The sequence below is a fragment of the Grampus griseus genome (genome assembly GCF_964374135.1).
Source record: "Grampus griseus genome assembly, chromosome: 1".
NCBI lineage: Eukaryota > Metazoa > Chordata > Mammalia > Artiodactyla > Delphinidae > Grampus > Grampus griseus.
Window position 1 is genome coordinate 58926771 of NC_139017.1, and position 17279 is coordinate 58944049.

The 17279-nt window shown below is 45.5% G+C and overlaps 1 protein-coding gene across 1 annotated transcript in view; it reads left to right on the forward strand.

The window, feature by feature from the left end:
• BRINP2 (BMP/retinoic acid inducible neural specific 2) overlaps positions 1 to 17279 on the forward strand; it is a gene marked incomplete at its 3' end in the record, with an annotated part of 115750 nt that overhangs the window by 59057 nt on the left and 39414 nt on the right. The window contains exon 2 of the mRNA XM_082662220.1: positions 4684 to 5033. Coding sequence (XP_082518346.1) covers positions 4762 to 5033 — 272 coding nt within the window. The 5' untranslated portion in view covers positions 4684 to 4761. The remainder of the gene's footprint in view (positions 1 to 4683; positions 5034 to 17279) is intronic.

Sequence of the window (17279 nt, forward strand, 5' to 3'; positions counted from 1 at the left end):
CCATGTCCACATGTCCATTCTCTACTTCTGCATCTCTATTCCTGCCCGGGAAATAGGTTCATCTGTACCATTTTTCTAGATTCCACATATATGTGTTAATATACGATATTTGTTTTTCTCTTTCTGGCTTACTTCACTCTGTATGACAGACTCTAGGTCCATCCACATCTCTACAAATGACCCAGTTTTGTTCCTTTTTATGGCTGAGTAATATTCCATAGACATTTCACCGAAGAAGACATAGAAAGATGAGAAGATGCTCAACATCACTAATTATTAGAAAAATACAAATCAATACTACAATGATGGGGGCTTCCCTGGTGGCGCAGTGGTTGAGAATCTGCCTGCTAATGCAGGGGACACAGGTTCGAGCCCTGGTCTGGGAGGATCCCACATGCTGTGGAGCAACTGGGCCCGTGAGCCACAGCTACTGAGCCTGCGCGTCTGGAGCCTGTGCTCCACAACAAGAGAGGCAACGATAGTGAGAGGCCTGTGCACCGCGATGAAGAGTGGCCCCCGCTTGCCGCAACTAGAGGAAGCCCTCACACAGAAATGAAGACCCAACACAGCCCCAAATAAATAAATAAATAAATAAATTTAAAAAAAAAACCTACAATGATGTATCACCTCACACTGGTCAGAATGGCCATCATCAAAAAATCTACAAACGATAAATGCTGGAGAGGGTGTGGAGAAAAGGGAACCATTTTGCACTGTTGGTGGGAATGTAAATTGATACAGCCATTGTGGAGAACAGTATGGAGGTTCCTTAAAAAACTAAAAATAGAATTACCACATGACCCAGCAATCCCACTACTGGGCATATACCCTGAGAACACCGTAATTCAAAAGGACACATGTACCCCAATGTTCATTGCAGCACTATTTACAAGAGCCAGGACATGGAAACAACCTAAATGTCCAACAACAGATGAATGGATAAAGAAGATGTGGTACATATATACCACAGTGGAATTTTATAGTGGAATATTACTCAGCCATAAAAAGGAATTGGTTTTCTTGGGGTGGTACAAATGTGGTTCCCATTTTCTTACTGGCTGTTGACTGGGAATTGTATTCAGTTCCTAGAGGCCACCCACAATCCCTTGCTGCATGGCCCACATAGACTGTACACAGCATGGCTGTTTGCTTTCTTCCAGGGCAGCTAGATCCTGTCTCTCTGACACTTCACCTTCTTTCAGAGGTTCACCTGATTAGGCCAGGCCCACCCAAGATACTTTTCCTTTTGATTAACCCAAAGTCAACTGATCAGTAACCTGATCATGGAAGGAGTCTCCCATCATATTCACAGGGCCTGCCTGCACTCAAGAGGAGGAGATTATAAAGGGCACACACAGAAGGGCTCAAGAATCTTGGGGACCATTTTAGAAACGTGCATTCTGCAGTGTCCTACCTGTGTCACTGCTTGTCCACCTTACTGTGTTTGCTGCCTTGACCTGCTCTGTCAAGCAGCCCCAGTCTCCAAAATGTGCCTTTAGAAAGAGGACAATATTTTATAAGAGGAACTAATCGCTAATGGTAGGCAGTGTTTCAGACAATGTAACGAGCACTTGCTTTCATATTGTTGGTACTTAGCAGAGTGTCTGGCACTCAGGAGTCCTCAGTTTCCGTTTCTCAAGCGACGAATGCATGGATGATTAAATGAGAAATATTTTGGGCATCCTCATCAGATTACATCCCATAAAAATAAATGCCTACCCCTCCATGTGCAAGGCTGATTCCTCCTTTTAGTTTATAGCACGAATTTCCCCCCTCCCCGGTTTAAAAGTAATGCCTGCTTATTATAAAAACACTTGGAAATGTGTCTTCTTTCTATGGTTTTATTTTTTATATTTAACTTCTTAATCCATCTGGAACTAATTTCCCAATATTATGTATAAAATAGTCTACTCCCTACCCATTTAATCTGTGATGCACACACACACACACACACACACACACACACACACACACACAAGTTCTTATGTATAATAAGGTCTATTTCTGAGCTAGCTGTTCTATTTCATTGATCTGCCCACCCACTTTGTGTGCCAGTGTCACCTACTTACTTACTGGAATTTTATAATAGGTTTAAAGATCTGGTAGGGCAGATGTTGCCTCACTATTTGTCCTTCAGCCCCCTGTCCACCAGTTCATTAAGTATGGGTCTATCTTGGGGCCCACTCTAGCGCCTTAGAGAGCAAAGCATTCTTTGGAAAAGTCTGGACACGGAACCAGATCTAGGTTCATATTCTACCTTTGCATCTTCCTAGCCCAGCACCTCTGAGTCTCAGGGAAATGTAAACTTGCAATAATAATGCTTATAGTAGAAACTTTCTGTGAGAATTAACTGGGGAAACTTCTAAGAATTACCCAGTGCGTAGTAGATGGTCAGTACCTACTAACCATAGTAGAGGAGTGACTCTGAAGGTCCATGCACCCATGCTTCTGTCCCTTTATCCTTACCAGCAGGCACTGCAACACTTTTGAAAGCATCTTGTACAAATGCTGAGGCTCAGATCTGTCAGACTCAGGCCAGCTTTTAGGCTGGGAGTAACCAGGATTAAGAATTGGCCCCAGCCTCTGGGCAGCCTCTTCAGGGTTTGCATTGGTCCAAGGGAAGTCGGTGGTTTTGTTAAACGGGAGCCATTCCTGAGTGACGCGGGGTCCTGGGGAATGGGAGTGAGTCAAGTGCTGAAGCCCACTTTACCTGGCCTTACAGAAGTCTGGAAGTGCCAGTGAATTGACACCCCTTGCTTCATCACAGGAAGCTCATCTCTGGACTTTGGCAGCCAGAGAAAGGCCTCAGAGCCACAGATTACACGTGTTGGGGATTGGAAGTCATTCTAGCACAGACCGAGGTGGTACTGGTGAGGGGAGATGGGTGAGACTCTGACAGCATGTGCTAGACATTGAAGATTGAAGAAATGAATTCGATTGCAAGAACCCCCGCAGTACTGAGTCAGCCAGGAGTCTTGAAGGCCAAAGTCTTACTCCCTTCCTGGCACTGTCCCTCAATTCAGAGAGGGCAGGGCAGGGCAAGAAAGCACTCATTCATTTCTTCAAGAAGCGTCTCTGAAGGCCTACTGTGTGCTCTCAGGAACTAGGGTAGGGGGATACACAGCCCTGCCCTCAGACAGCTTCCATACCACACAGTGAGGAGAAAGAGCACAACGGCCATCCTTGTGTCCACGGATCTGTTCTCTGATGATGGTGATTTCCCACTGTAACTCTATCCCTGCATGGGCTTTTGTAAAGGAACAGATCGATGTTCAAAGCAGGAAGTCCAAAGCTTGACTATTATCTAGTCAATCCTCTTTCTTTTCTCTTCTTTTTTTTTAAAATATAGTATAATCCTACATTTGTTTCTTTTTAAATTGAAGTATAGTTGATTTACAATGTTGTGTTACTTTCAGGTGTACAGCACAGTGATTCAGTTATTTATATATTAAAGTATTTTTATTTATAAAGTGTATATATGTATACTTTTTCAGATTCTTTTCCCTTATAGGTTATTACAAAGTATTGAGTACAGTTCCCTGTGCTATACAGTAAGTCCTTGTTGATTATCTGTTTTACATAGAGTAGTGTGTATATGTTAATCCCAAACTCCTAATTTATACCTCCCCTACTCCCTTTTCACAACCATAAGTTTGTTGTCTATGTCTGCAAGTCTGTTTCTGTTTTGTAAATAAATTCATTTGTATTTATTTTTTAGCTTCCACATATAAGCAATATCATATCATATTTGTCTTTCTCTGTCTGGCTTACTTCACTTTGTATGATAATCTCTAGGTCCATCCATGTTGCTGCTAATGGCATTATTTCATTCTTTTTTATGGCTGAGTAATATTCCATTGTGTGTGTGTGTGTGTGTGTGTGTGTGTGTGTGTGTGTGTACCACATCTTCCTTATCCATTCATCTGTCAGTGGATACTTAGGTTGCTTCCATGTCTTGGCAGTTGTAAATAGTGCTGCTATGAACATTGGAATGCATGTATCTTTTCAAATTATGGTTGTCTCTGGATATATGCCCAGGAATGGGATTGCTGGATCATATGGTAGCTCTATTTTTAGTAGTATTAGGAACCATACTGTTCTCCATTTTTATTTTCCATAAGGGATAACTAAACTCAGAGAAGGGAAGTAATCTGCCCAAGTTCACCCAGCTTCATAACAGTGATGGGACTTCACTATTCTGCCCACAATTCACCATCAGAAAAAGGGGGCTTCTCTTTGCTTCACATCAAGCCTCTAGAGGCTGCACACAATCTATGAGGCTATTATTGAAACATAGTGAACATTTTTGAGAGAGGAAGACAAGCCGATGGTGTTGAGTCTACAAAGGAAACAAGGAAGCAACACAGTATAAAGGTTACAGTTGGACCCCCTGAGGTCAAAATTCTGGTTTCTTCACTTGAAATCTGCGTGAAATTAAGCAACTTTCCTCATATCTCTAAACCTCATCTTCTCATCGGCAAAATGACAGTGGTGTTTCCTGTAGGATTGTTTTAAGAATTAAATGAAATATACATCAACACGTAGCTCAATGCCTAGAAGGAAGATGTGTTACTAGGATAAAGGATTTCTAGAATGGGCCCTGCCCAAGGAGATTTGATGCTCACAAGACCATGCGGTCAGACCAGGGTGTGCAACTGACATCTCCGTGTTGTACTTTTCCAGTTCCAGGAGCCCTGGTGGAGCGGCACAGAGCGGGAGAGTGTGGCGAGAGAATGAAGACACCAACCGCCTGGGAGAAGCATGAGGTGGCAGTGCGGCACTCGATTTAGAGGGCTTCGGCCGGTGGCGGCAGCCCCATGGGCAGCTCTGCTGGCACTGGCCCTCCCCGGTTGGGTGCTGGCTGTCTCGGCCACGGCGGCCGCTGCGGTCCCCGAGCATCATGCCTCCGCGGCCGGCCAGCCGCCCCTGGACTGGCTGCTCACAGATCGGGGCCCATTTCACCGCACGCAGGAGTACACCGACTTCGTGGAGCGCTACCGCCAGGGTTTTACCACCAGATACAGGATCTACAGGTGAGTGGGGCGTCCCACTGAAGCCAGCCTGGGTCTGTGCAGGGCGCCAAGCCAGCTGGCAGGCCGCAGACTGCACTAGGGGAGAGCTGGAGGACCAGCAGGCAGGGAGAACAAGCTTGCCATGTTGGTTTTTAAAAAAAGAAAACACATACAAGCTGGAAAACCTGCTGATGCCTCCTGGGGAACTTAGCAAAAGGGTTTCTATTTATAGGTTGTGCTGCTTATAAATTGAGGACAAATCAGGCGGCTTGGATTCAGCATGCGGCCTGAGCTGCTGCAGGAGGTCAGAGTGGAAGGCTGGGGCCGGGTTTTAAATAATGGGTGAGATACTTTTATGAGTTGTAATTAACTCGATATGCAAATGAAGGAAGGGCAGCTCCAGTTCCTGCCTTAGAGGTGGGGGGAACCCCGCAGGGGCAGGGATGGGCCTGCCCTCACCCTTGTCAATACCACAGCCTCAGTTGGCCTTGTGCAAAGAAATGGGCTGCATCGTCCCTGCCCCTCGGCCTGTCCTCAGGAGCATCAGAGCTGAAAGTAAAACATGTGACCTGTCTGACCCATCTGACAAGGGATGAACCAGGTACAAATTCCTGGCTGCTGGACCAACACTTCAGAAGCACAAGACTCGTCAAAATGCTCACCTCAGGTGACCCAGAGACCCTCAGGGCTCCCTTGAGTGCATTCCTGAATTCAACCTTCCCCTTCATCCCTCTTCTCAGTCCCTGCCTTAGTGTCACCCCCTTTTCCTCCTCACTGTGACCATAATCTTCAGACAAACCTGGGAACTTTGCTAGAATTTTTTTCTTTTATTAGAGATATTTATTTTCCGATTACAGATTCATTTCTGATGAGAGAGAGAGAGAGGGAAAGAATGAAAAAGCACAAAGAGAAACAGAACCAGAAAATCACCTATTCTTTTGCCATCTAGAGGTTGCTCTTGGTAACCTTGGGCACGTGCATTCCTAGTCATGTGAACATACTAAAGGTTTTGGCCCTCTTGCTGGATCTAGCCCTTTACATGCCTTATGTACATGAACTCATTTAATCCTTCTAATAGCCTTCTTTTGGAAGAGCAGTTATTCTCCCCTTTTTACAGATGAGGAAATTGAGGTCCAGAGAAGTTAAGGAACTTGCCGAGGGGCACACAGCTAGTAAATGGTGAAGCTAGGATTAGCTCGTAGTAGTCAGACTCTAAAACCTGGGTTCTTAAATTATATTTAAAGAAACTATATTTTTCTGTTTCTAAGAGGCTTTTGTTTTTCTTCTGCAACACCACTCAGTCTGTTTAGGTTAGTACGGAGTCTCAGAAATAAGGTTTTAAGGTATTGAGCACTGGGAGAGTCCCAAATGGTAAGTGCAGCCATTTACAGGGGACATTTTCCTGGTACACGATTCCCACACTGCAGATGCAGACAACGAGAAAGATGAGGTATTTGAGGGGCTGGTGCTTCCTGGGTGCAGAGGTCCGTAGAAACAAAAGCCATTTCTCTTCCAGTCTGGTATTAGAAGGGATTGCAGTTCATACTCTCCGGTTCAGCGGCTCTGATTCTTGCCATCCTCCAAAGACTGTAGTGTAAATTCACACAGGGCCACTGACGCAGAGAGTGGCCAGCTTGGGCTGGGAGTGGCTGAGCTAACACCTGCTCCAGTAAAAGAGGTTAACTTGACTCTCAGTAAATATATAAGAAATTAGACCTGTGTCCCCTACGAATTTTCTATAAGGTAAATTCAGGGCGATGCTTCTCTTTATCAAAGAATTTATTTTTCCATCACTCCAAAAAAAAAAAAAAAAAGGGAAAAGAGAAAATCCACCCTAGAATGTATTTAAGCAGCAAATCCCTCTAGTTCTGGAAAACAAGATTTAATCCACCTCAAACTTTTCTGTTTATCCCAAATCTTTCAAAAGCACTGTTATCACCAAAAAAATTTTTTGAAGTATGTTGGAACTGAAATGTCAGGCTGGGAATCCTAATACCACCATTCACTTCAAAGGGCTATAGGAACTAGAAGCAATAAAGCACCAGTTTCCTTCACCCCTCCACAGGTTTTTCTTGTCATCAGGCCCCAGCCCCAAGGCTGGCGACCACTGAATGCCTTAGCAGCAGCTCAGAGCCGGCCACGGGGAATGTCCGGAATCACTTCTGCACCATCAACCGTTCTATCAGTCCGTAATGTTTTGTTTTTTTTTTTTTTTTTTTGCGTTATGCGGGCCTCTCACTGTTGTGGTCTCTCCCGTTGCAGAGCACAGGCTCTGGACGCGCAGGCTCAGCGGCCATGGCTCACGGGCCCAGCCGCTCCGCGGCATGTGGGATCTTCCCAGACCGGGGCACGAACCCGTGTCCCCTGCATCGGCAGGCGGACTCCCAACCACTGTGCCACCAGGGAAGCCCCGTAATGGTTTTTTGAGCATTTAATGTGACAGGCTCTTACACTGTGCCATTCTGTTTCTCTGGGGTCAGTTATTGCACATGAACCTGTACTTGGGGAAACAGTAACCAGTCATTCTGACAGGAATGCAGCATTGCGATTTGCGACCCCATGGCGGGGCAATGGGAGAATGGTCACACACGGCTGCTCCAGGAGCATTCTGGGAGTCCTGCCTTTAATTATTAAGCAACATGGTGGATCCATGGGTACTTGTTGTAGGGCTCTATATTATCCCCAAGGGAGCTCACTCTTATCCCTTTCCCTTTTGTCTCTAGTGGTAATTCCTTCTAGCAACTTCAAGACCTTGTTTACTGTGACTAGAGCAGGTCACAGAAAACTGGTCTAGTCATCCCTAATAACTAGAAGGGCATTTTTTCCAGAAGGGCAGGGGGAGAAAGAGCTTACAGAGAATATCAGAAATGCTCTGTGGTGAAATACTGGGTCTCGAACAGGATTAGTCTTTTATTCAATTCTTTTAGAAAGCTTTTGGTACATGGAGATCATATGGTATCCATATGTGCTTTCCATGTAAGAAGGGAGGTGAGCTGTGGTGGGGGAAGAATAAGACTTTCCAATGGGGCTAGAATATTCGGTACAGAATTACATGAAGCTCTCTTACACAGCAGAACAGAGATCCTTCTTCTCTTCTGTGTGTGGACATATTATAGCAATTACACAACCGGGTTCTAACATTAAGCTCTGAACCCCACCTATTCTTATATGGAGATCAGAATGTGCTCTCTGTTGGAGTAGATGACTGGTTAATCTAGAATAGCTCTGGCTTCTCTAACCATGGGTCCCCAGAGATGGTTGCTCTCTCCATAAGTTTGTATTCTTGTGGGCATAGATGCTCAGAGTGAAGGTTCTAGAGCCAGAGGACCTGGACCCTAATCCTGGGGCTGCAGCTTACTAGCTGTATGATGTTGGGTTAATTCTTAAATTTCTTTGTTCCCCAATTTCCTTATTTGTAAAATTAGGACAATAATAGTGCCCACCTAATGGATTTATGTGAAAATTAAATGAGTGAATTGATGTAAAACACTTAGAACGGTGCTTAATAAATATTACCTATTATTAGAGTATCCTCAACAAATATTAACCAATGCAAAAATTATAATGAGATGACAGCCATGGGTACCATCTTCATGATGACATCTGATAATGACAGCATTTGACAATGTACATTAGAAGGAGAAAAAAAAATCGTTCTCTTGCTTTTTTAAAGCATATTAACCTTAATTCCTCAATCTCTCTCTCTGCTGGGAGAGGAACTCAACTGGAGAATGAATGCATGTTTTCTGGGGCACACTCTTACTGGTCTTATGGACCGCCGGAAAGAGCTGGATCATTTCCAGCATGTTTTAGAGTCACCGCAGGGAATGATCTTTCTCCTATAAAGTCAGGGGTTGCCAACTGAGCAGACCTTTCTTAAGATGTCCTACAGAAGCTGGGCACTGGTCACTGCCAGCTGCCTGGTCCCAGGGGTAACTTGAACAATCTCAGGATGGCACCATTACGAGAAGAGAGACAATATATACATTCTTGTTAAAACTTCCTGAATAACAGGATGGCCTTGGCCATCTCACCCAGTTTTGGGCAGGCTTTTAAATTCCATTAGCCGACCTCTCAGCATGTTCTCAAGCCCTATCAGACCAAGATCTGAGCAATCAGTCCACTTCTCAGACACTGTCTCTTACTAGGCTACTGGTAAGAGCTGGAAGAGCAGAGATCCTGTCTCGGATTCCATTTGTGACCCCCAACTGCTTGCCTTTGCCCCACTCTATAGCCCCCAGTACAATAAACCCTTATAAGTGATCAACCTCTCCCAGCAGCCCTGTGAGGCAGATGGGGGTTTTTAGGGTTCGGGGCAGTGAGATGGACTTGTTCAAGGTCAGAGAGGTAGCCAGTCACAGCCAGAAATAGCACTCAGAGCTCCTGACTTGAAGTCTCCTGCTCATTACTCTAGACCACGCTTCCCTTTGACTGGTAAGTGCATCTTCATCACAACACGCAACCTAATCAGGCACCTCAATTGAGCTGATGCAAATGTAAATATGGTTTCTCAAAACGCTCTAGCAGTAATGTTCCATTCTCTCTTTGCTACAAATCAAAGTAATGAGCAGTCTTTTTTTTTAAAATTTCTTTTTGTATTAAAGCTTTAATAGAGAGATAATCGTGGGATTGGAAAAAATCCAAGTCACTATGATGAAACACTTAAAACTCGGAAAGAATAAATTAAAATTAAGAGATAAAGTTAGAGATCGTATAGAACAATGAGTATAATATGGTGGTTGGGAGAAAAGCAAGGCCAGGTATAATTCCAGATTATTGACCTTAGTCACTAATACCTCCATTTCTATCATCTGCCTCTCTTTTAGAAAAGAAGGGTCTAGGGATATGTTTAGAAGCCTTTTAGGAGGAAAAAAACAAACCAAAAAAAATAAGTAGCTATCTTCATATTATATGAGATCATATTCTGATCATGATTTTCTGATCATATTCTGGGCAAAGTTTGAAAATTTTGAGAACCAAAGTAGAACATAGCTTAAAACCAAGAGGTTGGAGTGGTACCCAAAGGTAGGCAATGTTGAAGCAGGAATGTGTTTTAGCAGGTGCATCTGGAAACATACAATAGGGCAGGCTGGGGTAGAATCAGATGACGTGCTGAATGAGGGCAGTTAAGGCAAAAGAACCTTTCTACAGGCACCAGAGCAATTACCCTCAGAAAAGATAATCTGTTTATAATTCATCAGGATGAAAAATAAGGTTTGGCAATAGCTTACATGTGAAAGAAGTGAGAAACGGGCAAAACTGAATAATTTATCCATACTGCTCCAAGTGTGGTCTGTGGACCGGCAGCATTGGCATTACCTGAGAGCTTGTAAAAAATGACAGAACCTCAAGTCTCACCCTGACCTACAAAATCAGAATCTGCATTTTTTTTTTTTTGCGGTATGCGGGCCTCTCACTGTTGTGTCCTCTCCCGTTGCGGAGCACAGGCTCCGGACGCGCAGGCTCAGCAGCCATGGCTCACAGACCCAGCCGCTCCGCGGCATGTGGGATCTTCCCGGACCGGGGCACGAACCCGCGTCCCCTGCATCGGCAGGTGGACTCCCAACGACTGCGCCACCAGGGAAGCCCCAGAATCTGCATTTTAACAGGAGCCCCACATGAACAGTATGACATTAAAGCTTGATTATACTAAGTGCTTGGGAGGTGGAAGGAGAGCAGGAATAACCAGGGTGGGGAAGGACGAAGGCTTAATGGTAAGGCAGCATCCCCCATGATGCACTTGAGGTCGTGAGAATATTTACAGAAGATGTTACAAATGAAATAGAACAGTAGTCATGGGAGGTTAAATTTAGGAATTATTAGTGCCAAGGCACATGAACTCGTAAGATCCAGCATCTGGGAGAAAAGTTTAAAAGCAGAAAAGGCTGGAGGGCCTAGAACCAGCCTATGGGTGCCTCCTGGGAGATGGAGAGGTGAGGAGGCAGAGAGCAGCTGTGGAAGCAATCACAGAAGGAACTCCAGAGCTGATTTATCATCTGGCCCATGTCTCAGGGACTAACAAATACTGATTTGAATAAACAGTGAACCCTGGGAGAGGCACCGTCTCCAATTAAGAGATCACAATCCACATAAATAAACGGCAACCAAAGGCAACCTCAGTCTGTCTGGGTAAATCCCAGTGATTTCCTGGGTGTTCCTTACAGCTACGGAGGTACAGAAAGGTTGTGTTATCACACAGCTGCAGGGCACCACAAGGGAAGCTGTGATTCTCAGGTGGATGGGACAGGCAGGGGAGAAGGTGAGCTCGGCCGGAGAAACGACCATCACCCAAGCAAACTGGGTGATCTCTGGCCTTCTCACTGTGTTTATATTTTGACAAGGGAGTTTGTTGGAACAGAAGGCGAGAAAGGAACAGTACACAAACTAGAGCAAAACAAATCAGAGTGAAATCAGAGGCAATGCGGAGTGATGAGCCTGTAGTCTGGTCCCAGGTACTAGTTCTCAGTCCACAGAGGTAAGGAGGTGGGAGAGGGACAGAACCAAACGTCTAGAGTTTGCTTTCCTCAAGAGTTCAGTGCTGGCTAAATGTATAGCCGAATATCTGACATAAACTATCTAATCTAGGCTGTAGACCCAGCAGAAGGCCTTCACTCAAGGAATTGTATTCCAGAAGTGTCTGGATGATGGGCCCCAAAAGGGTGTATGGGCCCTTGGATTGGGCCTTGCAGATACTCATCCTTGTGCAGCATCCTGTCTGCGTCTTAACATGGAAACATCCGCACCAGTGCCGCTGACCTATGCAAATGAGGAAGTGTGCTGCTCACTTCGAGGAAGGAGAAAGAGCACATAAACATACAATGAACGATTCAAGAGTGTAAGAAGAGCAATACTCATTCAATCCATTGTATTGAAGGCCGACTCTGTGCTCATGCTTCTACAAGATTCTGCTAACAGACCGTGAATGGGGGGGACACAGTTCTTGATCTGGTGGAACTCACAGACAAGTACATTTGGAGAAAGTGCGAGGTCACTCTGCACAGAAAGGTCAAGGAAGGCCAGAATAAAAGGGGATGCATCGGCCAGACTCTGATGTGGCTGAGTGGGAGATCTCCAAGTGGAGAGCTTGGGGAACGGTGCTGTGGACACAGGAGCAGTATAACCCAAGTTGTGGGAGTGCCAGGTGTGCTTTAGAAACTGAGCAGCCAGTCCCATGCATCCAGTGTAAATGCCAAGAAGCATGTGAATGTCCCTCCTCCACCTGCTCTGCCCCACTGTGTTGTTTCTGCCATATCTTCTCACTCCAAAACGCCAAAAGGGTCTCCTAGACACCGATTTCTTCCAAGGTGCAATTTTAAAAGCCTGTCACCTGGAGGGCATGTCATTTTCCTGTACTGGCAGTGAGTAAAATGAAGTAAAAGTAATTGCATATCTGGAGAAGGTAGGACCAAAGGCAATTCCTTGCATTTCTACCTTGGAAACATGGAGTGTGAATATGCACCTGGTGAGAAAATGGTAAGCAGTGCTTTGAGGTCTTATAAAGCCACTAGTTCAACTGAAAATCCAGCATCACTTAGGCTTAAAAAATTGAATTTAGAGTAAGCTTCCCACACCATGTGTTTGCTTTCTTGGTCCTCTCGCAAGTATTTACAGAGCATCTACTTTGTGCAAAGCATTATTCTGGGCACTGTTGAAGGCTACAAAAGATAGAGAAAACAAGGTTCTACTGATTTCCAGGAGTTTAGCTGTCCAGTGTGAGTGACAGCACACATAAGCGGAAAAAACACATTGGAATGTAGCATCTCAGGCTCTGGGAGAAGAAGATATTTAGCACATTCTCAGTGATGGATGGAGAGATTTGGTCCACGGATGCCATATCAGAATGAATTCTCAGGATGTCAGTCCCACGTTCCCCCAGGACAAAATGACTCTCGCCCCAAATTTTTCTGTGTGTTCTAGGACTCTTTCCATGTCATCCACCTGGCCTGGAATAGGATTGCAAAGATGGTCTGTGAAGAGAAAATGTAAAAATAAAAACATGCAGGAAAAGCAGGGAAAATCCAGGAAGGCCAAGGGGAGAAAGCTAGTTCAGTTTTGTTTTCAGATGAGATTTAGTAGAGAGATCTTGAGTCTGTCAGGCAGAGAAAAAGAGGATTAATTTTTGCTTTGAGAAATAATTAATTTTATTCATGAATGAATTGCTACTTAGAGACATGTATATGTAGAAAGGAGTGAGGTAGGCTTCATCTAGAAACCGTCGCGACACAGATGCAGGCAGAAAGGGACGCTGGCTAGCCGCGTGGTCTTTTCATTTTTTTTCTCCTCAAGAGAACAGCTTCTTCTGGGTCAGGGATTCTCAATTTTTTTCTCTATTCGGCTTCTGCCACATTTATCCCACCTCAGGGCTTTCCACATCTCCCACAAGAAAATTATTTCAGTCCCCATTGCTTAGAACAGTGAGTGGCATGTGGTGGGACATTTATTCAGTCAGCATACCTTTATTATCTCTGTGTGCTGGCCACTCCCCAAGTGCTGGGGACACAGCTGTGAATGCGACACGGCCCAGGCCTCAGGGAGCTCTGCCCTCAAGGAAGACAGACCCCCGGGAGCAAGTGGTTGGAAGTGGGCTGAGGTCTGTGCAGCAGACTGAAGCGCTCGGTGTGAGTTTGGTTCCCGTGCCAAGCATCCATCTTCGACTCCAGGATTAGAAGCAGGTGAGTGTGCTCGCAAGGCTGCTCAAAGCAAGTGGAACAGATTTATGACCGTAGAGCTGGGCTGGAGATGACGATTTGGACCTGAGTCTGAGACGAAGATTTCTATCCCCACAATCTATCCCTGACTCAGATGAAAGACAACTGGAGCCTTCTGGTCTTTCGGACTGATTTGCCCAATCCTATATGAAGCAACTGAAAAAGGCATCACTGGATCCTGTGGATGGGCTGGGCAGGTGACCTCAAATGGAGCTCCACGCACTGAGCAGGAGGAAACCTTCAGAGGGCCTGTTGACTGGAGGGCGTGGATGTCCGAGAGACAAAAGCTTTTTGTGAGCAGGGATCTCAAGGCATTGACTGCACAGTATTGAAGTGTGGACCACAGGGCAGCAGGCTCTCACCAATTTCCCCAGTTTCTTTATGGGAGCAAGGGGGCAAAGAAAACAGACTGTTTGGGGAGGGCAAATGCATAACTTAGAAGAAAGCAAAGCATTCCTCTATGTTGTGACATATTAATAACAATAATAAATAATAGTGACTATACATATGGAGTATTCACAATATACCCAACATCTTACTAAGTGCATAATTACACTATACATATATGCTAAAATTATTATGAGAAGTGTACAAGGGAGATGCTCTTTGTATACATGTTGTACAGATGAAGACACTGAGTTTTAGAGGGCGTCGCACAACTGGTAAGAGGAAGAGCCAGCACTCAACCCATACAATAGCGGATTTGACCATTAAATGATTATTATTGAATCAAATACATAATCTGAGCCTGGGATTCTTTTTTTTTTTGCGCTACGCGGGCCTCTCACTGTCGTGGCCTCTCCCGTTGTGGAGCACAGGCTCCAGACGCGCAGGCTCAGCGGCCATGGCTCACGGGCCTAGCCGCTCAGCGGCATGTGGGATCTTCCCGGACCGGGGCACAAACCCGTGTCCCCTGCATCGGCAGGCGGACTCTCAACCACTGCGCCACCAGGGAAGCCCCTGAGCCTGGGATTCTTAATGCTGCAAGAGAAATGGTGCCTCTACTTGTAACCACCTGTGCTCTGTGCCCCTCCTACTCTTCCTTCTGGCATTCTAGCAGACCTTTGGGATGGAGAAGATGGGTCTCAGGGCTAGAAGGTGTCTCATCCCACTCAAAGACCCTGTAGTTCTCTGTTTCCACCAGAGTTCTCCATCTGCACTTGGGCTCTGGGGAACCCTTTGTGGGAAGAAGCTACAGATGAACCTTCCTGACGCAGGTCACCCGCAGAGAATTTTGTGTGTGTTGGCTTTGCACTGCCAGTGTATTTCTATAAGGGTGCAGTGTAAATCGAATTTCCGTAAATCAAATCCTCTGCTCGAGGGACACTTGATGCCATTTCCAAAATTCAGTATCTTATTTTTTTGCCTGGCAATGGCTTATAAAAATTCAGTGCTAGGGCTTCCCTGGTGGCGCAGTGGTTGAGAGTCCGTCTGCCGATGCAGGGGACACGGGTTCATGCCCCGGTCCGGGAAGGTCCCACATGCCGCGGAGCGGCTGGGCCCGTGAGCCATGGCCGCTGAGCCTGTGCATCCGGAGCCTGTGCTCCGCAACGGGAGAGGCCACAGCAGTGAGACGCCCGCGTACCGCAAAAAACAAAACAAAACAAAACAAACAAACAAAAAAATTCAGTGCTAAGTCAATCTCTAGCCCCTGTCTTGAGGATCAGGTAGCTACTGATTTATAAAACACAGACATCCACTTGGAAATATCTTCTATTTCAAGAAATATTTTAATCCAACAAGAAGAAACCTTTGGTGATGCAAATAACCTCTGCTTATTGGGCTACTTTGCAAATTTGGAGTTTCATATAACGACAAGATTGGTACGTGCTCTGGGTCACTCCTACTTCCCCTTTGCATCCTCAGCACATCATGGAATCAGATGAAGCAGAGAAAGAGACCTAGAGGCTGGGACTTCCAAGTCAGCTTTAGGATTTGTAGGTATAGGGTGGGCAGATGAGGGCTGCTGTACTCGGGCCATGGCTTAGAGAGGGTGCAAGGATCTGCCACAGCTCCCTCTGCCTGCTGTGTTTTCCCCTCTGCACCTGTTCAGTGCTCCCTGGTTCTGCCACCACACCAGGCTCTCCCCTGAGCCCAGAAATGTGCCTCTTTCTCCCTCTCCCTGCAAAGAACAAGCAAGCTCTGGACGTCAGAATGAGTCAGAATGAACAAGAAGTCTCACTGGCCAGGCAGGAGGCCCTGGTGGGAGAAAAATGAGGTAGCCGGATTGAGCGCTGCCCCAAGCCCTTCATTACTAGCCTTGGTGCCTGGGAGAATTCTCATTTTCCTTGTGTGCTGGGAGAGTCTGTGTCTCATCTGGGGACATGCTGGTGATGGAGGAGGAAGAGGAAGGAAGACTCTTTGGGGAGCGAGTTCTCCTGGATCCACAGAGGCATGTAAACACCTAATGATCCCTCGACAGGGGTCACATAGTTGGTTTACTAGTAACAGAGGTAAACTTCAGCGCAGTGAGCCAGGCTTTGCTTAGCTGCGTTCTGTTTATGTTCTAAAGTGTGAGTCTGGTAAGGACCACGTGGAGAGGAGGGGAGGCTAAGCAAGTCCTTGAATGCCAGCCTCGGCCATCTGGAAATTCATGCTCAGGTGGGACTTGATAGAAGAGATGTGGCTCTAGAGGCTGATAATACCTGATAATACATTCTTTTACCTTCTGTTACCACTAAGTAGGGCAATGTCCATTCTGGTGCCTGTAGGCCAGGAGACTAAATCAGAGAACACCAGATTTAGTGGTTGGCCTGGAATAAGAGGCCAGAGCTGCAAAAACAGTGTCTGAGGATGCAGGGAAGCCTGGGGACATGGGATGGCAGAACAGCACCAAGGTGCTCGGATCTGTGAATTAGAAGGAAACTTTATTTTTTTATGAATTTATTTTATTTATTTATTTTTGGCTGCGTTGGGTCTTTGTTGCTGCATGCAGGCTTTTCTCTAGTTGCAGCGAGCGGGGGCTACTCTTCGTTGTGGAGCGTGGGCTTCTCATTGTGGTGGCTTCTCGTTGTGGAGCACGGACTCTAGGCACATGGACTTCAGTAGTTGTGGCTCACGGGCTCTAGAGTACAGGCTCAGTAGTTGTGGCACACGGGCTTAGTTGCTCCGCAGCATGTGGGATCTTCCCGGACCAGGGCTGAAACCCGTGTCCCCTGCATTGGCAGGCGGACTCCCAACCACTGCGCCACCAGGGAAACCCTTATTTTTATTTTTTATTGAAGTATAGTTCATTATATTATAGTTCTCTCTCTCTCTCTCTCTCTATATATATATATATTCTTTTTCAGATTCTTTCACATATGGCTTATTACAAGATATTTAATATAGTTCCCTGTGCTATATAGTAACTCCTTGTTGTTTATGTATTTTATATATAGTAGTATATATATGTTAATCCCAAACTCCTAATTTATACCTTCCGCCCACCTTTCCCCTTTGGTAAACATATGTTTTCTATTTCTGCGAGTCTGTTTCTGTTGTGTATATAAGTTCATTTGTATCATTTTTTAGATTCTACATAGAAGTGATATCATATGATATTTGTCTTTCTCTGTCT